This window comes from Astyanax mexicanus, chromosome 17 (genome assembly GCF_023375975.1).
Source record: "Astyanax mexicanus isolate ESR-SI-001 chromosome 17, AstMex3_surface, whole genome shotgun sequence".
Taxonomy (NCBI): domain Eukaryota; kingdom Metazoa; phylum Chordata; class Actinopteri; order Characiformes; family Acestrorhamphidae; genus Astyanax; species Astyanax mexicanus.
The window spans coordinates 36,828,592-36,840,646 of NC_064424.1; the positions used below are offsets into that span (position 1 = coordinate 36,828,592).

Sequence of the window (12,055 nt, forward strand, 5' to 3'; positions counted from 1 at the left end):
GCTTGTTTGTTTTTTTAGTTTATAAGTCTGTCTTTATTTATTCTCATGGGGGACAGGTAGTGGTTCTCTTTTTAAAAATAACTACATTTAATGCTGCTGCCTTACCACAGCCACATAGAGCACAGTCCATTTATGACACTGCCCATGGAACTACTGCCATGCTCTTTGGACAGGAACCACAGATATGGTGACAGCTTTATTAAGCTACCTATTTATGTCTTCCTCTAATATGTTATGTCTACTATTGCCCTATTTAGTTTTAATTACTTGTCTAGTTTAACTTTGCATATAGTATTTTACCTATGCTACCATTTTTACCCGTTTCAATAGCTTGTGTCTTAAGACTAGCCCAGGCATCTGTTGGCTGATGTCGGCTGGATGCCCAGTGATGCTGCAGTTATTATGTGTGTGATCTCTCATGTTCAACCTAATTTTAGATACAAAAAAACACAAACCACTGCTTCTCTTTCTTTATTCATACCATGCCAGAAACATTACTGGAAATATTAATTCTGCTAGAAAATAAAGGTACAGCATTGTACTTAATTAATGTTAAAGTTATGGGCATTATTTTTAACTAACATACAGAAACAAAATTCAGGAACTGGCTTAAAGTGCAATTTAGTGATATATGTGCAGTGAAGTAAAGACAGGAGTCTTTTTTAACTTCACTAAAGCAGCTATATAAGCGCACTCGCTCACAGTTACACTTAAACCTTCTGTCTTCTCCTGCGCTTGTGCTTCCTGTCGTGGCTTGTTCTGCGTTTATGATGCTTTCCACTCCCAGGAGTGTGCTCCGTGTCCGTCTTTGCTGACAAACAAGATCATGGATGGAAGAAAGTTAGCATGTGCATGAAGTAATTTAAATTTAAGCAAAATACTTATAAACATGCAAGTAAGGCTGGAGCAACAAGTCACAATAAATAAGCATAAAATAAATGTAATCAATTATGAAAATCACAATTGTGACTAAGCCCACTGAAAACCACACCACATTAAACAACTGCTTGTATTTTTTATTATAGTATACTGTCCTGAAATGTACTGCGTAGTTTTAGGTTGGGACACACAAAAATATATATATTTTTTAGTTTTTCACAGGTTTTTATTATATTTACCACTTTACAAATTTAAAAGTACATTTATAACTAACTTAACATTTTTCATATGCAAGCAGACAAACCAGAAAAGCACAGTTTATTTACTCATCTGAGCGGTGTCATTTTAGTTAGTGTTGGATGACATATCAGATATGGACAAATATTTTCTGTTGGCAAACATTTGGTGCATCCCTTGTTGCTATAACATAAAACAGAGGCTACCAGTCAATGCTGTTTTTATTGTAGAATAATGCCCTGAAGTGTGCATTGTCTTTTAAGAAAAGGTGATTAAAGAAAATATTTAACTTTTTTTTTTCTCATTTTTATGATTCTACTACTTTGAACAAGTGTGCACACACACAATCCCCTTAGAATAGTCAATATATTAATCATTAGACTAATTGTCAACTGACTAATTGAAAAAAATAATTATACTAATTTTTAGTTGCAGCCTAACATTCAAGACTTATCAGATATTCCATTACACAGATACCCTACACATGGCACAGGCTGGAGACGGCTCCTCTGAACCAGCAATCCAAGAGGCATATCCAGAGTCCAGCCAAGGCCACTTTGGGGCAGCAGTGGTTGGGGTAGAGGCAGTGGGCCAGTGCTGCCCCTGAGCTGGAAACAGAGCTGGACAGAAGTGATCCAGGGGCAAACCAGATATCTGAAACAGAATATACAAATCTTAACCACCTGAATATACAGAGTGCATAATGCAATGTGGTAAAATCTGAACACAGGAGATGCTGTTCTCTGATACAAACCACCCCAAATTAACAGGGGTACAGGGGTAAAAAAGTTACCCCTGTAGAAACAGACGAGAGTCTGAACCACAGTTAACAAATGTGTAACACTGTGTACTCTATAATTATTGAATTATGAATCTGGTTGGTGTTCCAGGGTAGATATGAATCTAGTTGGTGTTCCAGGCTAGATAGGAATCTGGTTGGTGTTCCAGGCTACATAGGAATATGGTTGGTGTTCCAGGCTAGATATGAATCTAGTTGGTGTTCCAGGCTAGATAGGAGTCTGGTTGGTGTTCCAGGGTAGATATGAATCTAGTTGGTGTTCCAGGCTAGATAGGAATCTGGTTGGTGTTCCAGGCTACATAGGAATATGGTTGGTGTTCCAGGCTAGATATGAATCTAGTTGGTGTTCCAGGCTAGATAGGAGTCTGGTTGGTGTTCCAGGCTAGATATGAATCTAGTTGGTGTTCCAGGCTAGATAGGAGTCTGGTTGGTGTTCCAGGCTTGAGAGGAATCTGGTTGCTAGATATGATTATAAAAGCTGTGTCTGAGGAAGCATTACCATGTCACTCCAGGTGTTTCCATCCAGAGGTGGGAGCGTGCTGGAAAGAACATGAAAATAATAACAAAACAAATATATCAAGGCAGTGCTACTGTATTTCAGTAACAATAATAATATAACACAAATCCTTATATTCATTGATCTTGCTGTGAATCTCCCATGTACAGTATTAAGATGCCACTGATCTGCTGAGCTAAATTTCGACCATTATTAGCTGTTTAGAATCACTTCACATCCCAGATCATTACTGATGTAAAAATGACTACACTGTATTCCTAATAAAATAGGACACTTACTTGTTTCCTGCCAGTCCGTTCTGCAGGTTTGGGGATGCAGGTCCGCAGCCCTGCCGAGAGTGTCCTACACAAATACAGGTAAAACAAAAGTAAACTAAAACGTAATGTTGTAATGTAACGTCTCACTACATTACAAAGATGTTTTAGCACAAAGAAAATACCAAGTGATAAAATGTTTAAGGTGTTATTGTGTCCCATTTTTCCAGCAGACACACCTTGAGGTTTGTAACAGTGTGGGGCTGTTAGCACAATTTTTTATTCAAAATTCTCCACACATTCTGGTGACAGGTCAGGACTGGATGCAGGCCAGTCCAGTAGCCACACCCTCTTCCTCCACAGTCATGCATTGGTAATGTGTGCGGCATATGGTTTAGCATTGTCTTAATGCTAAATTACTGAAAGTTTACTGACACACCCCCATACAATGACAGACCCTGACTTTTGGACTTGGTGCTGGTAACAGTCTGGATGTTCCGTTTCATCTTTGGTCTAAAACACAAGCCTTTCTTCCAAAAAACAGAGCTGTTATAATTATCACCTGACCAAAATAAAAGTTCAACTTTGTGATGGTCCATCCCAGATGCCTCTGAGGCCAGATAAGTCTATGCTGCTTCTGGACATTATTAAAATAATTAGTGAATTTAACTATGAACTGTAGAGCTGTGTAGTAATGTTGACAAATCAAATAAATGTGACCAGACTAAACCTCTTGTTATTGGTTTAAAAAATAATATTTGATATTAATATTACTAGAACTTCATACTGGATTATTTTACAACATCTTTTAAAATTCAGCTTGTTAAAAACACAGATTCAAATTCAGTGATTTCCCTACCGTAAGGATATTTCAGACTGATGGGTCGACCGTACAGCCATATTCCATCTAGGAGCTCAATGGAGTAGGGGACGGCTTCAGCATGTTTATAGTACACAAACCCAAAAGTCCTCTGCTGTCCCTCTCGGTCTCTTGGAATGACCACTTTTCGCACTGGACCCGCCTGATAAAAGAAATAAAATGTCTCATTTTACTCAGACTCTATTTACATCATAAATTATTTGTATTTTATTGGACTTAAAGTGACAGTTCGGCAAAAGTCTAAATTTACCCACATTAGTCAAATGTAGCTAATGAGATAAGATAATTTGGGTGCTTCTTTAGCTTTACACAAAAGTTACAAGGCTAATGTAGCTATTTTCACCAATTAGCATGCTGTAATCTGCAGTCCAAATCATCACACACTCTTCCCTGACCATGTGAAGGCATTTCAGTAATCTTAAAGTATGTGCTTAGAATACAGACAAATAGGATTTGATTCCTGCAGTGATGTCCACTCTGTTATTTGCAAGAGATCAGATGCCAAACAATCGCTTCAAATATTCACCCACTCATTCCCCCATTCCCACCCTACTGACTTTTTTTATTTTTGACTTAAACTTATTTGCATTATTTTTTTTATATTTAAAAATACAAGTATATAAAAAGTTCCTCTGTTCTTTATATCTAATGTTAATATTCTACCTATTATCACAAAGTTTTTCTTGTTTATTTATACAGTAAATATAAATGAAAACATTAATAACTGCCAAAATAAAAAGTTCTGATGTTTTGACTAATTGGTGTAGATACAATACTATTCAATGTTAGGCAACATTATAAGTCTTGATGTGAATACTGTTTCTATATATTATAATTATGATTATATTAATGGGTGTGGTTTAAGGGGGGTTTCAACAGAGTAACCCAAATGGCAAAAGTACCTATAAAAAACACTAATATTTTATAACCAAAATATTGCTGAGAATCACAGGGCATCTCCTGATATGATACAATCACATTACATTCCCCACGATAATGACAATATCATGAAACTGTGATTCTGAAGTATTTAATATATCACAAGACAGTTGAAATACTCATAATAAAATACTCATAACTAAAGTAATATAATACAGGAAATTGACAAATCCTGCACCTAACAGCTGGGGTTATGCATAGGGCTCAGCCAGGATCTACTACTCACTCAACTAACAACAATAGCAAAACCACCACAATCTGATACTGGCTCGACAAGAATCCAGAAGCACAGCCTAACACTATGTTCATGGTCCATTGCCTCAACTGCCAAGTAACAGACCTACCAAAAAATAACCTATGAACACATAGAATCCCTCCTTAATCACTTCCTTTAACTATGGCAACAACACACTTACCTAAGCACAATCACACACAATAAATCACATTATAAGTTGTGTGAGCAGAACACAGCAACCACTACCATCTGATACTGGCTCGACAAGAATCCAGAAGCATAGCGAACTATGTTCATGGTCCGTGCCTCAACTGCCAAGTACTCAGACGTCTACAAAACTCATGAGACAAATTATTACAAGAGCAGGACCACACCAATCCCCTTCATCCAAACTTTAACACAAACTTCAGTGCAAGCTCTTCTCAGGGGTCATCAGGCAGGCACCTTCCTTCGTCAGTGTTTCGCTGAATTAGGCCCACGACACCTCCAGAAGGCTCAACAGTGAAGTCTGGCGTCCCAGACCCACCCCCCTCCAAGCTTGCTGTAGAAGCACAAACTCACTCCCTTCCCCACACAGCCTCAGCCCTTCTGAACCACAACCACTGACTAGATCTTTCAGCTACATCTAACAACTCCAACACAAACTTCAGTGCAAGCTCTTCTCAGGGGTCATCAGGTAGGCACCTTCCTTCGTCAGTGTTTCGCTGAATTAGGCCCACGACACCTCCAGAAGGCTCAACAGTGAAGTCTGGCGTCCCAGACCCACCCCCCTCCAAGCTTGCTGTAGAAGCACAAACTCACTCCCTTCCCCACACAGCCTCAGCCCTTCTGAACCACAACCACTGACTAGATCTTTCAGCTACATCTGACAACTCCTTCACTACAGTCCTTAGCACACGACCTCTAATTCCGAATTCAGACAGCAGTCTTGTGGCAGACTTCGCAACAAAGCCTCTAGTACCTACCTCTACCGGTCTAATATACGCTTGCCACCCACGCTCTCTCACCTCAGCCACCAAGTCTGTATACTTCAGCCTTTTCCTTTCATAAGCTCCATCTACCTCGTCTTCAAACGGAACAGTCAGCTCTATAAAATACACTATCCGCTTACTTTCAGAGTACAACACTACATCCGGCCTCAAGGTTGTAACCAGAATGCACTGTGGGATCTGCAGTTTACTACCTACATCCACTAATAACTTCCAATCTCGTGCATTGGCCCACTTACCAGCAGTTTTCAAGCACTGTGCTGTTTCTCCACTATGCTGCCCCTCACGCACAAACGTTATTACCCTACTGCAACCTACCACGGGCATGTTATTAACTTCTAACCGTTTCTTATCAAGTGCACCTGCAAGAGATCTAAGTACCTGATTATGCCTCCATGTGTAGCGCCCCTGGGATAGACTCACCTTACATGCCGACAAAATGTGCTTCAGCGTGCCACTTCCTGCACATAGCTTACAACTTGGATCCTCACCCACCCACTGAGCAAGGTTTTGTGGCGTTGGCAGAACATCATATGTAGCTCCCAAAAGAAACTTTATACGGCCTGTATCCAATCCCCATAACTCTCGCCAGGTGATTCTCCGCTTCTCTACACTTTCCCATCTCATCCACTGCCCCTGTTTACTCTGCCCTGCTGCTTTTGCCCTCCTTGCTTCCTCCTCCTGCTCACGAATAAACCCTGTAACCATACGCCTTTTCTCAGGTGATGTGGCCTTGCCGAATGCTTTCCAAGAATCACCTAAACCTAATCCTGCCCTCCCATTTTGCACCTGCCCCACAACATCCCTGTGCTCCAGTGCCCTCCTTGCGGCTTGAGTAGCTTCTCGAGCATTCCACTTTCTCCCAGACCTAGTCACTGGTGCTGTTGCTTTAACCAGCCCGTCTTTTGACCCTAACAACTGCATTTCACGTCCTACCTTAGCACATTTGAACTCCTCAACCAAGCTCGTCAACGGCAGTTCCAGCATCCCTCTCCCACACCACGCCACACTACTAAGGCAACGCGGCACCCCCAACCATGTCCTTATAGCCTTGCTCATAACCCTTTCTAACCTCTCAACCTCAGAAATCGGAATATCATAAACTGTAAGTGGCCACCTTAGACGAGGCAACAAACCAAACTGCAGACACCACAATTTTAATTTACCTGGCAGAAAAGACTTATCAATTCTATTAATGGCCTCCACCATTTCTGTCCTCAACCCTTCCACCTGCTCTTTATCATTCAGTGCTGCAGTATACCACCTACCTAAACTCTTAACTGGCTTTTCCAATATAGATGGTATGACTTCTCCCTCCATCATAAACCTTTCTTGTATCAATTTCCCTTTAACGACTGATACACTCCTAGACTTGCTCGGTTTAACTTTCATCCTAGCCAGCCTAAGATTATCATTTAACTTCCCTAGCAGTCGCCGGGTACATGGCACCGTGGTCGTTAATGTTGTCATATCGTCCATAAACGCCCTAACTGGTGGGAGCCGGGTGCCATCATGCAGCCTCTCCCCGCCTACGACCCACTTAGAAGCCCTAATAATCACCTCCATTGCCATCGTAAACGCTAGCGGTGAAATTGTACAACCTGCCATTATACCTATTTCCAGTCGTTGCCAAGATGTGACACACTCCCCTACACTAAAGCAAAACTGTATGTCTTCAAAATAGGCTTTAACTAACCTTGAAATCTCTTCTGGAACCCTAAAAAAATTGAATGCCTTCCACAACAATGCATGCGGTACCGAACCAAAAGCATTAGCCAGATCTAAAAACACCACATGTAGATCCTTTTTCTCGGCTCTTGCTGTTTGAATCTGATGCCAAATCATACTATTATGCTCTATGCAACCAGAAAAACCTGCAATTCCTGCCTTTTGTACAGACGTATCAATTAAATTATTTCTTTTCAGGTACGTTGCTAGTCTACGTGCAACCACACTAAAGAAGATCTTACCCTCCACATTCAACAAGCTTATGGGACGGAACTGATCAATAGCCACAGAATCCTTTTCTTTTGGGATAAGAACACCACCTGCTCTGCGCCACTCCTTTGGAATAATCCCCTTCTTCCACACTATAGCCATTAGTTTCCATAGAAACTTCAAAACATCTGGTGCACTTTTATATAATCTATATGGAACCCCATTTGGCCCTGGGGCAGAACCTGCCTTTGCAGCCTTCACCACCTCCTGAACCTCACTCCACCTAGGGGGGTTAACATCCATTTTCCACTCTATATCACCTAACGGCGGCATGTCTGCTGGTAGGTCCAGGTCGCTAGACCTTTCCTTCTCTGTGTAAACACTCTTAAAGTGCTCCTCCAACTCCCTCTTTCCGACCTTTAGATTTCCTGATTTCTCCTTACTAAACAGACTCTTAACAAACCTAAATGGATCTCTAAAGAACTCTATCCTAGCACGCTCCTTCTTCTTCCTCCTTTTCCTCATAGCCTCTGCTCTCCGCAATTTTACCAACTTACTTCTCAACTCCTCCTGCAATAACTCAATGCCCTCCCTTTCTGCCTCATTCCCCTTCTTCCACTTCTTTCTGAGTAACCTTGATTCCTTAACCAGTTTTTCTATTTCTACCTGCCGCCTTGATTTAACTACATCTTGACACTTTACGTTCCTCTGCACAACACCAAATCTTGCCATTCCATAATCATAAATGACTTTACCTAGCCTGTTCAATTTACTCTCTGCTGTTCCCTTCAAACCCTCAAGCATACCTTTCAAATCATCATTAATACTCCTCCATGCCATCTTGTCTCCTGTGCCTGGCCATTTAACTTTGGATCTTTGACCGATTCCTTTCTCCCTACCCATCTGCTTTCCCTTAGCCTTTGACCTATCAACACCTCCTTCATCCTCCACTCCTTCTGTGCTTAAGTTAGCCTCCCTAGTATCAAAGGTATTGATATCCTGCGGACTGTGGCACGTAACCTGCCGCTGGACTTCAGCCGACTGACTCAAACAATTCTGTTCAAAGTATTGTTCAATGCGGGGCCCCTGCACTCCTTCACTCAAGCACCTCATCTTTCCTTGGTGTATCCTCAGCCCTCTCACTGATGTGACCTTGCTCCACCCACACACACAGGTCAGCAACTCCTTTCCACTTACCATCCCACCTGCCTCTATGCTTAACCCACTTCTCGTAGTCATGTCCGTTCCAGAGTCCGTAACCATGTTATCCGCCTGTGAGTCATCTTCCACCCCTGCTCTCGCTGACTCCTGGGGTATTGCTTTTTTCTTTTTCAATGTAGCTTGCTTGGTTGCACACACATGGTTAACCATGGTGGCTGCTACCATGGATTGCCAGCCCATGGCAGCACCGTTAGGGTCTATTCCCTCTTGTCAGCTGTCTTTCCATGCTGTCACAGGGTCTTTCCTCTGTTGTCAACTGTTCTCTTCACAGCAGTCACTAGCTTAACTAGATATCAAGTAATATAATACAGGAAATTGACAAATCCTGCACCTAACAGCTGGGGTTATGCATAGGGCTCAGCCAGGATCTACTACTCACTCAACTAACAACAATAGCAAAACCACCACAATCTGATACTGGCTCGACAAGAATCCAGAAGCACAGCCTAACACTATGTTCATGGTCCATTGCCTCAACTGCCAAGTAACAGACCTACCAAAAAATAACCTATGAACACATAGAATCCCTCCTTAATCACTTCCTTTAACTATGGCAACAACACACTTACCTAAGCACAATCACACACAATAAATCACATTATAAGTTGTGTGAGCAGAACACAGCAACCACTACCATCTGATACTGGCTCGACAAGAATCCAGAAGCATAATAATAAAATACCAGAAATTTTGGATTTATTTTCTGTAGATTTTTTTTTATTAATTAATTATTAATCTGGAAAAAACTATAAAAAAAATAGATATTTATGTAATGTAAGTGTAAACTTGGTTGTGACTCAAACACTTCCATGCAACATCAATTAAAAATTCATTATTTAAAAAAAAATGGACTTATTATCTTTTGCTCTGAATGTAGCTAACTGCTGCCATGTTTAAGGTGGAAAGGAAAACTCATTAAACTCATGTGACTGCGACTTAATTTGGACCTACATTACTGGCCGACTTTTAAGGTTTTAAGGCCACTTTTAAGGTGGAATTTTAAAGTGGAAGGGAAAACGCGAAGTTGTTTGCTAAACACGAGTAAGATATAAATTTACTAAGAATAAGAAATATCTTGTTTAACTAGTCTAGAAGGCTCTAAAAACACTAAGTGAGAGAAAAAATGAGAGAGTTAATGCTAACATGAATCCTCTTCAGCTGCTAATGCAATGATATTGTGTTGCCGTGCCCTGCTGTTCTACCACTGTTCTTAAAAGGCGTTAATGTAAAGTGCTTTTATACTTTTGAGGAATTGGGTTTGCTAGTGCTAACCAAAACTAGTTAGTCAAGTTAACTTTGTTGAGTCATGAGGCTGCCACCTGTCAGCGGGTGGTGTGTGCTGGGGAGGCAAGGTGCATGGCGGCACTCACAACTCACTGTAGACCCAACTAATCAACTATAAGTTGTTGGCAACTATTTTACTAATTGTTTTTAATCTAATTTATTGCAGGGATGCAGAATATCGGCCGTTTTTGTTTGTTTGTTTGTTTTAACAAACAAAACATAGGCATCTGCGATTTGGCCAATATTTGAAATAGATATTTGCTAAAGTATTTATTGCATGCTGAAAAATGAAACTGGTGACATTCCAAGAATTGGCCAACAATGGCCTTGCTACATTAAGTCCATTGATTTAAACTCATTTTTGTGTTTCAATAAAATTTCAATAAGTTGCAATAAAAAAAATATATATATTTGACACCATGTATCAATAATGTAGCCTACCGCAAACAAAAACTATGATGATGATATATTGCAACGTTGATATTTCGGCCCACCTCTATATTTTAGATGGCTACTGTCTTGGTTCTGTTTGTTCTCTGTTTCTTCTGTATGTCTTTTTATCTGTATGCTTCACTAGTTTAGCTCGCTTTGGGGTTAGAAGTTAAAAAGTTGGTGTAATGCTTCACCTAATATTAATGTTTATGAATACATGTTGAATTGAATTAACACTACTATAAAAATGTGAAGTTAATAACCTGGGACAGTAGCTGGTGGCAAAAGATAAGACAAATTATAAAATGAAAAAATGACTTACTGGGGTAAAGTGAGTGAGCGCTGCTTATGGGTTCAATAGGTTCAGAACTTTTCTAGTGCAACTCTCTTAAACTTATCTAAATTAACTCTGCTAATGGACTGGAGGTCCAAATAAAGTTTTCTGCATGCTATATTATTTTAATAAATCTAATATTTCAGCCTCTCACAACCAACCACTCTCTAGAGTGTGTAAATAAAGACCAGAGCCCTGTTAGCACTGTTATAAATAAAAGCAGCAGCAAATGACTCAACAGATTTAAGCCCAGCCCAGCAGAACATCCACTCATCCCTCCATTCATCCATCCTACCTGCAGAAAGAGCTCATACAGTATCTCCTCCTTCACACTGCTGTGCAGATTACTAACAAACACCGCCTTCTCCACCTCAGTCTGGCTCTCCAGCATCTTCTACACTTCCAGCGCCAGCCTGAGCTCAGATATTAGCTTCAAACACAGCATTGAGCTGCTTTAGTAAAGATGTCAGCTCCCAGCTTTGTCCTGCTGAAATGACTGAATCACGACAGCGCAGTTCCGCAGGGAGGCGACAGAGGGCGCATTTATTACTGTGCTGCAGTTCAACTCTTCATAATAAAGCATTTTATGATGGAAAACGAAATTATTGTTAAGCTTTTAAGAAGAAAAAATGAATTAAATAAATATATGGTTTATATTTTAGTCACGACCCCTGCATATATAGAGTAGCTGTTCCAGATGGTTTAAGATGGAATTACAGACGAAAACATTCTTGGGTCAGTATCGACATAACATGCCTTGTCCCAGCATAGCTGTTTAAATTACATACAAACACTTTGTAATAATAGAAAGGGAGCTTTTTTTTTTTGCAAACTATCAATATCTAAATAAAATAAATATAACTGTAAAAGTAGAGAGAATTGTTATAGGAAGAGGTCTGGCTAACCCACATGGCAACACATTTAGTTCAGCCTAACACTGGACTAAGTCTCAGTTCTAGCAGGGAAGAGAAGACTACACATTAACCCACACAATACATACAATAACAAAAATAAAAGTTGTTTTGTCCCCCATCTAATCACCTCTAGAACCTTGTATTGCTACATTTTCAAAAGATGATATATGATAAGACAAAAAACAAACAGAATATATATTTGA

General features: G+C 40.2%; 1 protein-coding gene across 2 annotated transcripts; it reads right to left on the reverse strand.

Annotated features, from left to right (window-relative positions):
• Positions 1-455: 455 nt before the first annotated feature.
• rbm11 (RNA binding motif protein 11) lies at positions 456-11,461 on the reverse strand. 2 transcript variants are annotated; one of them, XM_022676375.2, is made up of 6 exons: positions 11,234-11,461; positions 3,546-3,708; positions 2,711-2,774; positions 2,415-2,454; positions 1,594-1,770; positions 456-811 (listed from the first exon to the last, which is right to left on the reverse strand). In XM_022676375.2, the coding sequence occupies exons 1-6, from the start codon at positions 11,327-11,329 to the stop codon at positions 578-580; spliced, it is 774 nt and encodes a 257-aa protein (XP_022532096.2). In that variant the 5' UTR covers positions 11,330-11,461; the 3' UTR covers positions 456-577. The 2 variants fall into 2 exon arrangements, with proteins under 2 accessions (XP_022532096.2, XP_007238375.2); XM_007238313.4 differs by having other exon boundaries at positions 685-811; positions 1,599-1,770; positions 11,234-11,459.
• Positions 11,462-12,055: the final 594 nt, after the last annotated feature.